The sequence below is a fragment of the Eptatretus burgeri genome, chromosome 3 (genome assembly GCF_056783735.1).
Source record: "Eptatretus burgeri isolate ZD-2024b chromosome 3, Ebu_testis_v1, whole genome shotgun sequence".
Classification (NCBI taxonomy): Eukaryota; Metazoa; Chordata; class Myxini; order Myxiniformes; family Myxinidae; genus Eptatretus; species Eptatretus burgeri.
Window position 1 is genome coordinate 32,545,195 of NC_140963.1, and position 17,876 is coordinate 32,563,070.

The 17,876-nt window shown below is 41.1% G+C and overlaps 1 protein-coding gene across 1 annotated transcript in view; it reads right to left on the reverse strand.

The window, feature by feature from the left end:
• The window catches only part of WDR12 (WD repeat domain 12), a 37,074-nt gene that overhangs the window by 12,234 nt on the left and 6,964 nt on the right, over nucleotides 1-17,876 (reverse strand). The window contains exons 3-9 of the mRNA XM_085872843.1: nucleotides 17,452-17,549; nucleotides 15,240-15,346; nucleotides 7,651-7,766; nucleotides 7,190-7,344; nucleotides 7,016-7,061; nucleotides 6,435-6,532; nucleotides 3,638-3,778 (exon numbers count right to left, since the gene is read on the reverse strand). Of these exons, the coding sequence (XP_085728969.1) occupies nucleotides 3,638-3,778; nucleotides 6,435-6,532; nucleotides 7,016-7,061; nucleotides 7,190-7,344; nucleotides 7,651-7,766; nucleotides 15,240-15,346; nucleotides 17,452-17,549 (761 nt within the window). The remainder of the gene's footprint in view (nucleotides 1-3,637; nucleotides 3,779-6,434; nucleotides 6,533-7,015; nucleotides 7,062-7,189; nucleotides 7,345-7,650; nucleotides 7,767-15,239; nucleotides 15,347-17,451; nucleotides 17,550-17,876) is intronic.

A 17,876-nucleotide genomic window follows, 5' to 3' on the forward strand; every position in this document is an offset into this window, starting at 1 on the left:
GGTCATGACCTTGAACATGCTGCTTCTACTCTCAACAATAGTGGAGGACCTCAATATCAGAGGTGAGATGTGGGTCGTCCCTCTGGACATATCTTGAGCATTTGATACAGTCTGGCATCCTGCCTTGCTCTCCAAACTGTCTGCCTATGGAATGCAAGGCAACCTCCACACTGAGATGAGTGACTTCCTCCACTCTTGTAGACAATGTATGGCTCTCAGCAGAGCCCTTTCATCTCCTCTCCATGTCAAGGATGGAGTACCACAAGGCAGTGTTCTAGGCCACATATTATTACTAATCCTCATCAATGATCTCATTGACTCTCCAGAAAATCCTCTTTATCTCTTTGCTGATGAATGACTCTCCACTCTGCCCTGACATCTCACATCCTTCTGACAGACAGGCAGCAGCCTCTCCCCTCTGCTCAGGCCTTGACAAAAATCACAAACTGGTCAAACACAATTTTGCTTACTTATCTGTATTGTCCACCCTTTGTGTTCTCCCTTACTCGTTATCTGCATTCCGTTGTTTGTCCGTCTCCGTCTTTCTCCTTCTGCATTTCCCCTTTCTTATGTTGTGTGTCCTGTTTAATCACTCTTCCACAAGCCTATACCATGTTTAAAAATAAAATAAAATAAAAATTGCAGCATTTTTCAGGAACATATTCCCCATGAATAGCAGGGTCAAATAACTAGTTGACAGTATAAATTAACGGAAACCACATTTCAACAATTTCAATCTTAATCATAGGCGTTTTATTAAATGCATGTATTGTTTGAAAATAGCAAGATAAAAAAGAAAGAAAAGAAGAACTTCGTGCCATGGATAACATGAATCTAGACAAACAACAACTTCAGCAAATGCTGCAATAATAAATCAATTAAGACGCAGCTTTGCTGATGGTATCCATCACAATGGCACACGTGCATTTGTGAAAGCTAACCTTGGCCTATTGGACAACAAGTAAAACTAGATATCTGTGATCATAAAGCGATTGCCAAGAGTAAGCCTCCCCCCGCACCAGCAATCCAGTGATGGCCAAATTCTTTTTGGCCCGCCATAAGACCTTGACTTTCAACATTTATGGATAGAGTGTAGATTAAGAAAATGTGTCCCCATTTAGAATCTATCTGTAAAACTAATCATGAAAAACCAGAGGAAAATTATTTTCCAGAAAAAAAAACCAGAGGAAAAGTTATGATCAAAAATGCTTTTGTTAGCTTGTTCACAATCCTAAAAAAGTGCACAATCAAGGAATCAAATAAAATTTCAGGTGCACAACTTCAGTGCAGGTACACTCTGATGATGCAAGAACATCTCAGAAGGCCAAATGGTCTTTGAGATTCCGCACTGGCAAAATTAAGAGATGAAAAAAAAAAAAAAAAAAGTTGTTTTTTTCAGACCATTTGACTGACCTTGACCATGGAGGGGTATGATGTAAATTTTAAGCACACATGGACCCTGCACCTTACTCTATGGCCTAGAATAAGGCTTAGGCTATCTGGAGGGGCAATTCTGTTCCAATTGGGCAAAAATTAAAGTTAATTAAGCATTTAAAAAAAAAAATTTAATTCTATAATTAGGTCATGACCTTAAAATGAATCAAGGTCAAAAAGTCAACCATGTGGACTATTCCAATTATGGCTGCCAAATTTCATATTGAAACTTGCAGCCAGGCCGAGATAGTTACATTAGGAGGGGAAAAAAAAACAACAAAAAACCTAAATGGTGGTTTAGTACTTCTCAGGGTCTCAGAAACTGAGGTACCATTAACAATTGGCAGCACCGATTGTAAAAACAAGCCCGACAAGAGCAATAAAGCCTTACCTTATCTTATAGGTGGAGGCTTAACAATTGATATCAACTGAGAGCCAAGAAGAGTATGTGAACCACCATGGTAAGCAAGGTAAAGCTGATGTTTCATGCATTAGCCCTTCATCAGAACAAAAGACTGTCTTTTTGCTCTGACAAAGAGCTAATGTTCGCAACTACAAGCAAAGCTCTCCACACTCATCGCATTCAAGTTGATAAAATCCATTGTATTTTTCTCACAATGGTTAATTATATTCCTGTGCAGGGTAAAATGGCTTCAATAACTACTAATGGGCAGCCCAGTGCTAAAGTTATTCAAGTTGTACAGATTAGTGATTGGAACACAAATGAGTGGTTCTCTTGTTTTTTGTTTCCAAAGAATAAAACTTAAAAAACAACTTTTCAGAATAGTCCAGAAGTCGAAAAATACAACTTTTTTTAATTAAAAAAACATCTCTAATTAAGAAGCTATTGCTACTGAATCTTCACAAAAATTATTCTTAGTTCTCATTTCTGCAGTACCATTGAAGGTGTTTTTTTGTGCTGCAGAATTATTTGCACAGTGAAAATCTGCATCCCTTTAAATTGGTGAAAAAAAAGCAAAAGCAAATATTTGAACTTAGAGGGGGAGCACTCGGGAGAGTGCAAAACCTCCGCCGCCAATACTGCTGGGTCACTCAAGTGAACCTTATATCTTATTCCTTAAATATGATGTCAACAGTGCTGACAGAGATATAGTTCTTTTCTCCATTTTTTTTGGGGGGGGGGGGTTGGAAATCACTTAAAACATGCAGAAATGCAAAAAAAAGAAATCGAAATTTAGTTGAAAAAAGTTGCAAAAAATTTTTTTTCTCTAACAATTTCTTTTTGGGGGGGGGGGTTGGAAATCACAAAATATGTAGAAATGCAAAAAAAAAAAAAATTTCTCTAACAATTTTTTTTGGGTGGGTTGGAAATCACTTAAAACATGTAGATATGCAAAAAAAAATTCTCTAACAATTTTGGGGGGGGTTGGAAATCACTTAAAGCATGTAGAAATGCAAAAAAAACCATTTTCTTTTGGGGGGGGTAACAATTTTTTGGGGGGGGTTGAAATCACTTAAAACATGTAGAAATGCAAAGAAAAAAATTCTCTAACAATTTTTTTTTTGGGGGGGAGGGGGGACCTAGTCCAAAATTTAATGGCATGATCCTTATACCATACCTAACCCCCCCCCCCCCACCAAGTTTTGTTGAAATCCGTCGAGGAGTTTTTCCGTTATACTGTTCACAAACAAACAAACAGAGAGGGGTGAAAACGGTAACCTCCATCCATCTTCGAAGATGGCGGAGGTTAAATATAAACAGCGCCTTGGCTATAAATATATTTGTACAGCAATTGTCCATGCAAAGGAAAAAAAAATCCTGGAAGAAAATAATGATGCAAAGATCCATCTGGTCATTGAAAAGATAAATTACTAAAAGTTTGTGATGAATGATGAGCACAACACCGATACAGAAATGTTAGGCCAACTAACAGTGGAAGAATATTACAACACAACACCCTCGACTCTCAAAAGCAATTAGATTCGAAGATTCCTCTCTTACAAGTCAGAGCATCACAGAGGACGACTATAAAGTAATAACAGCCAATCTTTTTGGAAGAAGAGGGACAATAAAAAATCAATGTCAGTCTTGTGGACTGATTAACGTAGCAATTCCGTGTGATCGCAAAAAGTTGAATTTAGCTGCATGCATGAGGACTGGTAATACATATTAACAATACAATAAGTATTAAAGTGTGAATAGCTCAGAAAACTGAAGTGCAAGTTGTGGTGGTAATCATACAAGCGAGGCCTTCTGGGTTCCTGTTTCTGCATCCCACAGCTTGATGGTGTGGTCCCAGGATGCACTGCAGATCTCAGAGTCATCGAGCCACAACAAAGAGGAGACCGACTCAGTATGCCCAGAGATAGTCATGATAGGAGTCTATGGGAAGGAAATAGCAACCGTCATATTACCGAGCTGAAGTCCAGGAAATTTTGAAAAAGCTTTCCGAGCAATTTTGTGCAACTGGGATTTAGCAAATGAGTGTTAAACATAAATTCAGATGACCTGACATTGGAAACATTCACAAGTCAAATCTTCCATTATTGTAAATAAGATAAAATAATGCCTCCAGCACCTTCATCTGCAGAGGCATAAAAAACCCAAAAACTAGAACAAAGTCGATGGCACGCCATTGCAAATCCCCACACTTCCCACCTACAGCATACAGTAGTTAAAAGATGGCAAAACCTTCCAACGGAATGACCCAATATTAAATTTTGAGTGAAATATTTTCCCGTTTTGACTTCTGTGACCACAAGTCCCAACACTCTGGAGCATGAACCAGGGGTCAAATCCCTGAAAGTTGTTACATACATGATGCGTCCCCCAATGTTTATTGCATGTACAATGTTTCATGAAACCAAGGTTTAGAAAATGTGCCCGTAATTGCATTTTTTGGTATTTCACCTTTTGACCCCACCCTGGGGCTTCAGGGGGCAGGCCCAAAAATGAGACTGCTCTCGCAACTTCTTGCTACGTGGTGATCCCGTATACGTATAGACTACCAAGTTTGGTGAATTTCTGCAGAATCATTTTTAGCAGGAGATAACGTGATGGACAGACAGACAGATGGAGCGGATTATAATATCCCGCATTTTATTTTAAAAAGTATGGGGATCAAGAACTGCACTACTCTATCATTGCAGAAAAATGAGATGCTCCATCCTCTTTTTTTTTTCCCCCCACACATTTAGCCAAACTTGGAGAACACGACATTTGATCACCTGACATTGCAAAATTCGTTTTTTTTTTTCCTGAAAAGTGTAAAGTAGAAGGATTTGAAAGCATATGTCATAGTTAGCTGACAGGGAAGGAACTTTCATCTGGTAATTTGCTTGGATCAAGCAGAGTTTTAAACAAAAAGTAACTTTTTCAGAACTTGGTGTAACAAATGACTGAAACAGCATACATCATGTTCTTGAGGGAATGCTGTAATCTACGTAATAATATGCTTGTTCGTCTCTCCGTCCATCTGTGTGTAACATTCCGTTCCATCCATTAGCTGGACAGCTTTCCTCAATCCACCCACAATTTAAACCTGATGAAAAATAATACAGCCACCATTTTGACGATATGCGAAGTCAAAGGCATCTTCAGAGCCGTCATATTCACAATCGCCATGCCCTCCCGATAAGTTTTACTTTCAGTGTAAAACAACCAAAGTGATAGTTAAAATGATTTTCCGTCGATAGGCATCACGGGCCTTATGAAGATAGGCCTCAGTAATCAAGGCAGCGGTCTATTGTCTATACACTGCCCAAATAACTAGGTGGCATTCTCTCAAGCAGGGCTGTTACCGTGGAGGTTGCACAGGTCCTCGATATTATTTCAGATTACTTTCTCTTATAACGACTTGCCCAGGGACCATAAAACCCAAGTCTTTGTCTGAGGACCTCTGTAAATCTCACGATATTGTGAAAGAAAACACGTGCACGCACGCGTGCACACACACAATTGGTTTGGGGTTACTTATTGGCACAAATAGCCTGCTCATGGCAACTTCAGCTGCAATAATTATGCGGGCTTTTCACATATCAACGGATTTGCGAGTTGGACAGGTGACTGATGGGTTTCTGTAACGTGTGATAGCATGATAAGGGAGGGAAAACATTAAACTTTCCACTTACGATGTGGGAATGGCCATTTACTTTTATGAGTGGGAGGATGGTGAGGAGAGGACAGCATTGTGGTTCAGAGGGGAGGGGAAGGGGGAGAGCAAAGATAGGCCAGAGTTGGGAAGGGAGGGGGGGTTGAGGTTTTGGAGTGTGGGGGGGGCAGAGATTGAGGACTTAGGATTTGGTAGGTGGGGGGGTAGATGACTTGGAGTTTGTAAAAGGGGTGGGGGGAGCGTTGAGGACTTGAAGTCACATTTCACATTGTGTGGATGTTCTATGGCTCCCTGCAAGTGGATCTTTATCTGCCTGCAATTGCCAGCAATCAGGGTGTCCTAATTTTTTGCTTAAATCAGTAACATTGCTGGCTGGTGTACAGTCCCGAACTTGTACTTATCCCCCACCATGATTCACTGTAGATGTTGTACATGGAGTTTGATGTTGTTCTTCTCGATGTCACCAATTTAAACTTAGATTTGTCTGCACAGAGCAGACCTCTCCAGCTTTGCTCTTTCCACCGTTTGTGTTCTGATAGACATTTTGATCTCTTTGTTTGGTTAATTCTTCTCAGAAAGCTTTCAAGCAGCATATCCAGCGAGACCACTTCATATATTTTGTATCGTGGAATTTTCTCAGGAATTTACAGATAAGTATTTACCGAAAGGTAATTGGCAAAATTTACATTTGATCATGGTCTATCATGCAAAAGACATATTGTAAGATACTTAGTTAATCATTCTACGATTAGTTATATTATTAGCAGTGGCAGTTTCACATATGCACTACAGCAGAATAGATCATCACCGGTGAAACCTTTGATTTTTTACATGCTTGTTATGCAGTTACAATGGTACAAGCTGTTACTGGATTCACACTACCACGACCTATGACAGCTTAAGATTGGAGAACTCGAGGGTACGTACCCGAATCAAACCGAGATGCTCCATCTTCTGTTTTTTGTTTGGCATGTCTACACCTTCAGCCAAATCACCTTTGGTCACATCTTCAGTATCAGTAGGAACTTATGGAAGGAAACAAAATAACAAACTAATTTTAATCTGATTACTTCTTCCATACAGCAAAGGGATGTGGCATTCCATTCCTACAAGTCCATTAACTTTGTCATGATGGCATGTATTCTGGCTCCACAACAAAAAAACACAAATTTGCAAATCAAAATTGCACATTTCAGAAGTATCTGTACATGTCAGTAAAATTATCAGATGTAAACAAAGTCCTAAGGAACGACAAAACATTTTAGAAACAACCAGTCTTGGAAAGGTATTGAACTTCATCTGTAGTTTATAACATGAAATAAATTTGCTTGAATGCTCCTCGAAACAGAATAGTCATGTTATTTGGACCAAATGGTGTTTGGCTGGTTTGAAGGCCAACTGTTGGAATTGCTCAAACAATAGCTCAACTGATGCTGCGTGAGACAGACGTCGAGTGACAAAATAATCGAGTACTTGCTGTAAAACTACAAATGCCAAACTGTACTTACCTGCGGACCACAACTTGATCATCTTGTCCCAAGAACCAGAACAGAACTAAAACACACATGAGTAGAAACACTCGATACAAAAAACACCCGTCAAGTGCAAAGCTTTGTAATGAAAAACAGAAAATAGAACAATCAATCAATCAATAAATAAATAACACAAATTGTGGCACACACCCTTGTCTGGGATTTATCCACCGCGATAGTGTCCACAGATGCAGCATGGCCACGACAGCAATGCCGCGCGACAGCAGAGTCACTTTGCCCATCCCACTCCCACAGCACAATCGTCTGATCCATGGAGGCACTGAGTAGAAGGCTCCCCGATTCATCTGCATCCACGACGGCGTGATCAATTATTTGCCTCATTACATCATTTACAATCAAATCTTTTTGAGGGATAAAGTGCACATTGTTCATTCCAGGCTACACATTAAACGTGGTCCAATCCATCAATCTACGTTGGGACGAAGTATAAAAACCGAGTGAGATTTTAACTTACTATTACCAAACACGAATCTATTGGGAAAGGTTTCCTTGGAAAAAATAAAATTTAAATTTAAATCTCAAGGCAATTTCCAACTTTGGAACGGTGTGAATTTTCTCATCCATTACAGCTGCTACACTCAATCACTGACCTTTTTTCACCCAGGCTACATCTTTGACAGCTTCCTTGTGGCCAGGTATCGTCAGGAGAGGCTTTCCGCCGGTTGTCCAAATCCTCAAAGTCTTGTCGTAAGAGCCAGACAAAATCCTGTGCAAATTATTCCTTCATTACAGCCATCGAAAAATATTACTTTCGCAACCAGACCCAGTTTACATTTACCTCCTGCAGATGCATCGATGGTTCCAAAGCAAAGATATTTGCATACAAACATCAAGGCTCATGGGAGAGATCGTTGATGGAGGGTGGAAAGACAACACACTAAAAGCACGACAGTCACACAAGAAGATGCAACAAGTATGGGAATAGATGAACAGGAAAAGCAAAACAGGAGACTGAAGGAAACATTGATACAATAGTAAAGAGTTGGGTTGGGTTAATGGATGCATAAAAATATTCCAGAGAGAAATGGAGAATTACTCCGGATGAGACTGCCAGTTTGAATTACTGGATGGAAGAGTAGAGATTTGAACCGACACAAGAAGCTAGTTCCACACGTGGCAGGAGAATCGAGGAACAAAGGGAAAAGTGGAAGTGGCAATTAAGCTTAGTTTTTGGGATTTTCACACGGAGAGGATAATTGGAAGAAAATGTGAAACCTGGGACAGAGGTTTCCTGGGACAAAGACCAAAGCAGTGAAAGAGCAGAGGGAGAAAGACCAGAAGAAGCAATAAATTTAAAAAAAAAGAACATGTCTGCAATGAGAGAGCAGCAGATTTTCCAACATGCCAAACATGGGATAGGCTCACAAAACTGCATGTACACTTCACAAACCGGTTGGCGAGACCTCACGTTTGACTAAGGTTCGGACAGGAATTGACGATTTGTTCAGGGTGCCAGCGATAGCTCATCTACCCCTTGCGAAGGACACCGTGGGATCTATAACATCCAGTATCCAGTTTAACGTTCATCTGAGGAACGGCACACACATTGATGAATCACCCTGCCTGTGAAAGGCTGGGGATGATAGTTTATAGCTGGACAGAGCTTCAAACCCAGGCTACACAGCTTAGAGGCGAGTATGCGTATCTCTCGGCCATTCTACCAGCCCGCCGTAAAGGCTGTATAATTTGCATTTTTTTTTAATTAAATTTGATAAGCTCCAAAGCAAAAGCCAACATGCAAAATGCTCTTCTCAGCAAACTGGGCAACTCAAAATGGGGAACCAACCACACAACCATCCGATTGACTGCACTGGCCCTTTGTTTCTCCATGGCTGAATATGCCTGTGCGGTTTGGGAACTGTCAACCATGCAAAGAAGATTAACCCAGTTCCAAATAAACTCAAGCTGTCGCTGTATCAGCGGATATCTGAAACCCACCAAGACCAGCAACCTCTACCTGCTCTCTGGCATAGCACCACCTGACATTAGAAGGGCTGTAGCTAGCAGGAAATCAGACAATCAGAGGATGAAAAAACACCCACTCCATGGTCATCTGGTGCTCCCTTGAAGTCTCAAATCATGCAAAAGCTTCCTCTCTTCTTTCCATCCAATGGACGGTAACCCATTGAGAAGGCAGAAGCTGCGGGAAGAGCGACTGTAACAATCTCTGAACGATGAACACATGAACCTCAAGCCATCAGAGAAACTCCCATCAGGTGCCGACCTGCATTGGATAACCTGGAGCAGCCTGAACAGACTACTGTCTGGCGTAGGGAGATGTAAATCAAACATGTTGAGATGGAGATACACTGAAAACATAGGAGACTGCAAATGTGGCCTTGGTCCCCAGACCATGGAACATCTCCTGAGCTGTGGCATACTGCATGGAATATGTATGCCAAAGGATCTGGCAGAGGCCAACGATGTAGCATTGGAGTGTGCTCACGAATGGCACAGTGGTGTGATGATACGAAATGGTGATCAGCAGGATGTTTTTTCAGATGCTTATGCAAGTAACTTCATCGCTCTTGAATGGCACCGATGGACAGTCATAGCTGTTTAAGGAGACTACACACCAATGCATCAACCAACCATCTCGCTCTGACTTCCACTGCAAACATTCGTCCTTTGACCCATTGAGCTTGGTTTTCTTTCATGAGCTCTTCACGTTTTGCCATCGTGCGCTCATGTCTTTCACACATTCATGACTCGTGGGCCATAGGGCAGCGTCAAGTCCATTGCTATGACTGTTTTGGATACATCGGATGAGAATATCAGGTCTGGACTCACACCTGTTCTTGCTTTATTCTCAGGATACTTCCTCAAGTCACCAAGATCTGTTACCAATTGCCAGCCCCCTGTACAATCCAGTAGGTTTGGTAATAGTACAGGCTTATCTATGCTTTTGGTTGACCTTTGTGCCTTCTGTGAGGAAATGTGTGAACTATTTTACTATAGACTTTGTTCTATTTGCTCTGCATCTGGAACTGCCCCCAAAAGGTTCCAGTTCTGATGAGACTTTATTGTGCCTCCAGGTATATCTGCCATTTGCAAAGGACACTCTGCCCATGGATAGCTTATGTTCCATGCTTTAAATCCCATCGCACAGACTGTGGTTTTCCTCCACTTCATCAAATTTGTTTCCAGCTATGAGAGCTGGTCATATGTGGAGCATGTGATGAAGCCAATGCAAAGGGGTGCCATGTATCACATGTTGTTCCACATTAGTGATCCTTGCAGGGCATCCTCCCATGTACCCCATGTCAATGTTGGCCTTGCTGAGCAGCTTTCTGCAGTCAATTGGAGTCGTCTTCTCGTTTGATTTCTGTGATCACCACATCCTATCTTTCCTTGGAAGTTGCTGTGGACCACCCTTTTCACTTCAGCATTCACACATGCCCCGATTCCTTGCTGTGTCGCACCTATGACCGAGTTGAACTGGACAGCTGCTTCTGCATTGTTGACAGCTTCAAAGACTTTCCATTTTCTCCCCATCTTCAACTTGGGAAAATTGGATTTCACTGTAGGGTCTCAGAATCGTGAGGAACCTTTTTATTTTATATTTTATTTATGTTTTTGTGTCCCTTGTCAAGGCTCGTATGAGAGCTAACACACAATGCACAGTGAGGGGGGCATGAAACAAGAGGGGCGTGGGAAGGACAAAACAGTGAGGAACAGAGACATTAGGAGATCTGTGGAAGGAAGAGGGATGGGGCAGGGAACATGGGGTATACAAGATGGACACTACAGGGACTTTCAGGAAGGAAAGCAGGGAATTTGAAGGAGGTGGGTTTGGGGTGGATTAATGGGGGTAGAAAAGATCGAGGGTTTGGATGGGGGACGATAAGAGGTGGTGGTGAACAGCTGTTTTGAAGGCCTGGAGGGAAGAATGGATTGAACAGAGCGAGGGAGTTTATTCCAAAGGTGGGAAAAAAAAGAGGAATGAAGGAGTGAAGGGTGAGCAATGATTCATGATCTTGGTAGTTTTACCAGAAGGAAGTCGTTTTCCCAGCTTTGTATTTCTTGACCAGGGATTTAAAGGGAAGTCGTAGTTTAGCAGTTTTGGAGTACAGGGCAACATTGCTGGAACAAGGTGGATCACCCAACAATTTCCTGGTGTCACAGTATATCTGCCTTTCCATGAACTCCACTGGATTCAAGGTGATTTTACGTACCAAACCGTTGTGAGAAAGGTTGGTTTTACTCCAAGTGACAGCAACTCATACAAGTACGACAGGGACGTGGGAGTCAGAAAACTGGTAAAGTAGGCGGCAGATAAGCTCAAGTGTTAAGCTACCTCTGAGGGTTAATGGCTGACCATATCAAAGCCCTAAACTCTGCTGAAAAAGGATGATAACCTGCAGGGAAAGAGCACCATTGAGAAGATTGTTTAAAAAAAAATGTTTTAACAATGTACTGAATCAACAGAATGTTGACTTGAGTTTTGGTTTTCATAGCCATGGAATCAAATGCTGGTGAAATATCGGGATTGTCACCTCCGCCAGGGAAGGTGGGTGAAGGTTACATTTTCACCCATCTGTCTGTCTGTCTGTCTGTCTGTCTGTCTGTCTGTCTGTCTGTCTGTCTGTCTGTCTGTCTGTCTGTCTGTCTGTCTGTCTGTCTGTCTGTCTGTCTGTCTGTCTGTCTGTCTGTCTGTCTGTCTGTCTGTCTGTGAGCATACAGGATATCTCAAAAATGTTATGACAGATTTGGATGAACTGAGGTAGACAAGTTGGGTGTGTGACAAGGATTAAACAAGATGATGTCATGCAGAGCACGATACTTGCAAAATCCACCCCCCTCTCCAAAAGTTGCCATGGATACATCAAATTGTCCATTTCATTAACATAAAAAATGACAATCTTAATCAAAGCTCAGGTCAATTGGATGAAAATTGAATATTTTTCATATTGAAATTGATGATTTTAGAAGTTTGACTTTGAGTTGACCTTTTGACCTCAAAAATAGTTGGTTTCCAAATTCCGCGATGTACTATGCAAATCTTGTTCAAATTTCAAGTTAATCGGATGAAAAAATGATGATTTTAGAAATTTGACCTCAAGATGACCTTTGACCTCAAAATCAATGGGCTTCTCAGTTGAGACTACCTCGGCAGCTTGGTAAAGTTTCATGACGATCGGTTTGGAATTGTGACCTGTAGGATATTGACAAACAAACAAAGACAAACAGAACAACAAAATCAACTGACCAATATATTTGGAAAAATCTTCAACTTTGCAAGTAAGGATTCGATCGTGGTGAAGATCCAGATCCGGAGAAGATTAATTTTTAAAGTGATTCTTCACAATTGATCGATGGTATCAAAATGATATGCAGCATGATATTGGAAAATGTTGTTGCATGGGTGATGACAAAGCTTTATGGATGAATTAGGCAGGTGACAAGAACAAGGAGGAGGAGGGGATTGGGACCATACTCTGTGCAGAGCGTTGGTGCTGCCTAAGCAGTCTCCTTGGCTATTGGGCACAATCTTGGATGAGTCGCCACTCCGATACAGTATACCAGCAAGCTGGCACTCATTTTGCCGACCTCGGAAGGATGACAGGCCGAGTTAACCCCACCTGGTATTAATTCAACAGCTGAGTGGGATTTTAACTCAGGACCCTAGGATCCAAAGCCCACCACCCTAACCATTAAGCCAACACCAGGCATAACAACAAGCCGATTCAAATTTGGTTAAGTTCCGAATGCAGATCCAGCCTACGAGTGGGATACAAAACGTAAACTGTTCAGCCTGGTGGAGAGCGGCGCTCTGAGTGCCGTTCTATAATTACCTCTGCCACAGAAGGTGTTCGGAGGTTATGATTTCACCCCTCTCTGTCTGTTACTTGCAAAATAGAAGATTTTTAAAGTATATTGGTTTGTCGATTTTGTTATTGTCTGTCTGTTTATCGCCTACAGGTCACAATTTTAAACTGATCTTCACGAAACTTCACCACGTGGTAGAGTTTGACATAAGGAAGAAGCCGATTGTTTTTGAGGTGAAAAGGTCAAATGGCCAACTTCGGCCAAACGTCAACAATTTAGATGAGATTTCTAAAACCCTCAACTTTCATCCGATTGACTTGAAATTTGAAGAGGATTTATATTTCAGGTCACTGGATTCAACCGGCCAATTATTTTTGAGGTCAACAGAGACCAAAAGGTCAACATAGGCCCAAGGTCGACAACTGAGGTGGTATTTCTAAAATCCTCAATTTTCATCCCATCGAGTTGAAATTTGAAGAGGATTTATATTTCAGGTCACTGAATTCAACCACCAAATATGTACGAGGTCAACATTGGCCAAAAGGTCAACATAGGTCGGATTTCTAAAATTGTCAATTTTCACCCGATTGACTTAAAATTTGAAGACAAGTTGCATATTGGTCATTGAATTCAACCACCAATTATTTTTGAGGTCAAATTTGTTTTTCGGATTTTTACAAGTGTCGTGTTCTGCACGACGTCTTTTTGTTTTTTTTGTTTGTTTGTCTTTGTCTGCAGGACATCTAAAAAAAATTGTGGAAGAATCCGGATGAAATTTGGTGGACATATTGGGTCTGTGACAAGGACGAACCAATTATATTTTGGGGAAAATCCAGATCCGCCTCCTAGGATTTTTATTGCGATTCTTCACCATTGAGAGATAGGGCCAAAAATGATACAGTATAGCACTATTTATCAGAAAGTTGCGGACAGATTCGGATGAAACTTGGTGGACACTTTGGGTATGTGATAAGGATTCAATTTTGGCGAAGATCTGAATCCAGATCCGGATACGAGAATTTTTTAAATTATAAAAGTCATTCTTCACCATTGAAAGATTACACCAAAAACAATGTATCACATGATATTTAACCTCCGCCATCGAAGATGGACGGATGTTACCGTTTTCACCCCGTCTGTTTGTTTGTTTGTGAACAATATTACGGAAAAACTCCTGGACGGATTTCGACGAAACTTGGTGGGGGGATTAGGTATGGTCCAAGGATCATGCCATTAGATTTTGGACTTGGTCCAAAAAAAAAAATAAAACTTAGAAAATTTTGCAACTTTTTTTCCAAAAAAAAAATCGATTTTATTTGAAAAATATTTGAATTTTTTTTTTTTTTTTTTTGCATTTCTACATGTTTTAAGTGATTTCCAACCCCCCCCCCAAAAAAACAAAATTGTTAGAGAAAAAAAAATTTGCACCTTTTTTTTTCAAAAAATTGATTCTTTTTGCCATTTCTACATGCGCGTCGATCTAGTTTAGTTTATTCAATCGTGGTTCAGTAGAGTCTGATCCGTTTTGACCTACAATGAATAGGATATCAGGTTCACTTAAGTGACCCAGCAGTATTGACGGCAGAGGTTTTGCACTATACCGAGTGTTCCCCCTCTAGTTCAAAAATGTATTGGGCCCGATATGTTCTCGTGGATCAGGCATTGCATGGTGGAAGTATGCGCTCTACCGAGTGCCCTTCTAGTTCATAATGCAGGCACTTGTTGTGATACATTGAACCCAAGTACAAACACAAAACTGCCGAGACTGGAGGTCTTAAAGCCTGTAATTTGTGAATATTATTCCAGAACTTTTAAATGTATTGGACAGTTTTTAGCAACTTTGAACTTTGTTGGATCACTCAACAATTTTAGGAAATGCTATCCCTGCTGGTTTAGAGCTGCACATGTAAGGTGAGGAGACTGTTAAAATATATCCAAGATCCAAGTCATAATTAATGCTGAATGTGATATTTTCATTTCATACCAAACTATAGGATAGGAATGTAGCAATCACACAAGCAGAATCGATTACTTAGGAAGAACATCAGTCTTCAATGTAATCAGTCTTGAGACTACTTTGCACGCACGCAGGTGCATTCTTGCATTGGTGCAAATAAACGAGCCACACTTCACTTCGCCTCGTTTATCACCTATATTCATCTCCTCAAAAAGAGGGATCAACAAACTAGATGCTAACAAAAGGAATGGAGTTGGGTTCACATAAAAGCGAGATGTCGGTGCAAATGAAAGGCAGAAAATACACCAAACTTGCACGATGATTTGTTAATACGGAATATTAAACGGAGTGTTGTAAAAAGTCGTATTTTAGCAAAGTTTGGCGTGCAGAATATACAATTCTCATACAGGTAGACAGGTATAAGTGGCATTGTAACTACTTTTCCCCACTTACCAAGAATCCAGTGAGGCTACGGAGCTCACCCAATCATCATGCTCAATGCACTCCTCGGGTTCAGGGGCAGAAAACTTCTCCACATACTCAATCTCGACGACCAATTCCTGGAAAGTATCAGATATTTAGCACGTTACATAACCGAGATAGACCCGATGAAATGTACGAGGTCGAACCCAATTTAAATGGAATGGAACACTTCCTGAATGTATATATCACAGGCTGTTTAGCCACCCTATGTTTAGGTATAAAATTTGAGTTTGAAGTGGATTTCAACCTTTGTTAAAAGCAACGACTATCATATTACATTGTCAGAGTCACGGTGTTTAAAGATTGTACATATATTACATTTTTATTTATTTATTCATGTGCAGCCTTTAGACATTTGGCTGAATCAATATCTGGGGGCACGGCTATGCCACTGATGCAATGCCCCTGTTACCAGCAAACTGGTACTCATTTTGGCATCCGTTATAAAAGTCATCTGTTTTAGTTTTCCATCGAAGTTCTACCTGTCCAACCTTTGTCGAGTGGTCAAGGGATCACCGTGACTCCAGGGCAGGTCAGGGTTGGCATGAGTGCCCCATTAGCTTGAGTATAAAGTTTCTGGTTCTCATTTTATCAAATAACAGCTGGAGGTCACCTTGAGACACCCAATCACGGAGGGTTTCTCCATGAACAGAAGGGTAGTTGCACCACCATTCAGTATGCGGACAATTAAAGTCTCCTGCGATAAGTGTAGGTGAGGCAACGGCAGGTAATCCCTTTTAAGTGATGACGAGGGTTTGTACACATTGGAAACATGTGGACCCTGGATGAGTGCTACACGCCATTAGAGGTGAGGGTGAGGTAGAACGTGTGTTGCAATCCCCAATGGCATATTTCACATCAGTAGCTCGGCAACGGTGTTTATTTGGGGTGAAAGCTACGATGTGGTCGCCTGGAAATGTGGCTCCGCTATTATCACGCGTGAGAGTTTCCTGGAGGATTATGAGCACATCATGTGAGGTCGCCATTCTGTGGAGCACTTCCTTTTTAGCCGGGGTTGAACCATCCACATCAAGTTGGAGTATGCCTGGGCACACTGCCAAAAAATGGAAGAACACTGTACTGTATAATCCATTTTTGTTGAATTTCAGCTTCTACATGAAATCACATCTGCAATATCTCCTCGATCTCTCCATACAAGTAATAACTCTCAGAGAAGCGTAGGTCAAAGCAGTAGTGGCAGCCAAGCACTGAAACTAAACTTTGATTTTCTCGAAATTGCGAACTCGGACATACCGTGCTCTTCCATTTTTCGGCAGCACAGGCATCCATGCTTCATCCAGTATTTCTAAGCACTTGCAGAGTTTAGAAGACTCCATAGCACACTCACCAACACTTTGAAAATATGAACTGGTGAAAAATGTTATATAGTACTCCAAATCCACAAGTAGAATCTCAAATAGATCCTGACAAGTGCGTCGGCGAAACGATGACAACTAAATGCCTTGCAGGGTGAAACTCGAGGTCATCAGCTGCCACGTCACCCCAGCTCATGATGCTGGTATCCCATGCACTATGTTGTCTCCATGGACTACTGGTGTCATTGTTCATTCAAGTAACAAGAGCACCGTTTCATAATGTCCTTGTCCTGCATTCGTTCGCTCAACATAAGCTCACTACAAACAACAAAAATCATAGACGAATAATCCTGGGCGTTTAAAAAGTTTGGAATCATCAGAAATATTTAAAATTTATCTTCGAAACGAAGCCTTTGAGGTGGATAGGACATCGTGGACCGATACAATGCCCCCCCCCCTCCTACCTCCACTTCGGCCAAATAAAACGCCATAATTTTTTCTTTGGGAACACCTGAAACCGGTGGTTTATACCAGGAGACACATACTATTCAAGATCGAAAGAATGAAATCAAACGAATGTGCTAAAATCAATCCGTCAATGCTACGTGCTAAAAATCAGTGTCAAACGTTCAAAGACACTTTCATGAAAGAATATGGATGTGTGTATGGATGGCAGTGGCTCACAATTTGAGCGATTATAAAACATAAAACCCCTACGACTCCAGATTTTTGAAACACCCCTCATTCTGCTGTTACAATGTACGTCTGGTGTCAGTTCGCATCCTGCAAATGGTGCACTTTTACAGCTCTTACTGCACTTACATCTGCCTCCTCCGTTTTCACATGGCCACAAAAATAAAACTCACCGTGGAGATGTTTTCATTTTGCATGTGTTTTCCAAGAGGCAAGCGCAAGAACTCGCCATTGATGAGGAAATCAAAATCAACTCGTACATGTTCGCCATCTGACCAAGGAAACAATGAGATGGGATAGCTTCAGAAATGAAAACGGCACCAGGTAGAGCGCATACCTCCACCAGGCTGAACAGTTTATGTTTTGGATCCCACTGATAGGCCAGATCTGGATTCGGCCTATTCGTCCTCATCACACATATCAGCTTGGTCTTGTCAACTGGACCCAACTCATCCACCTACTTTTGTCACAATCTATCCACAACTTTTTGAAATATCAACCTATATATCGCTTTTGAACCAATCTCCAACAACGCTGAAGAACCACTTCGATGTCAAGAAAAAACAAAAAAAACCATCTCAGATCCAGATCTGGATCT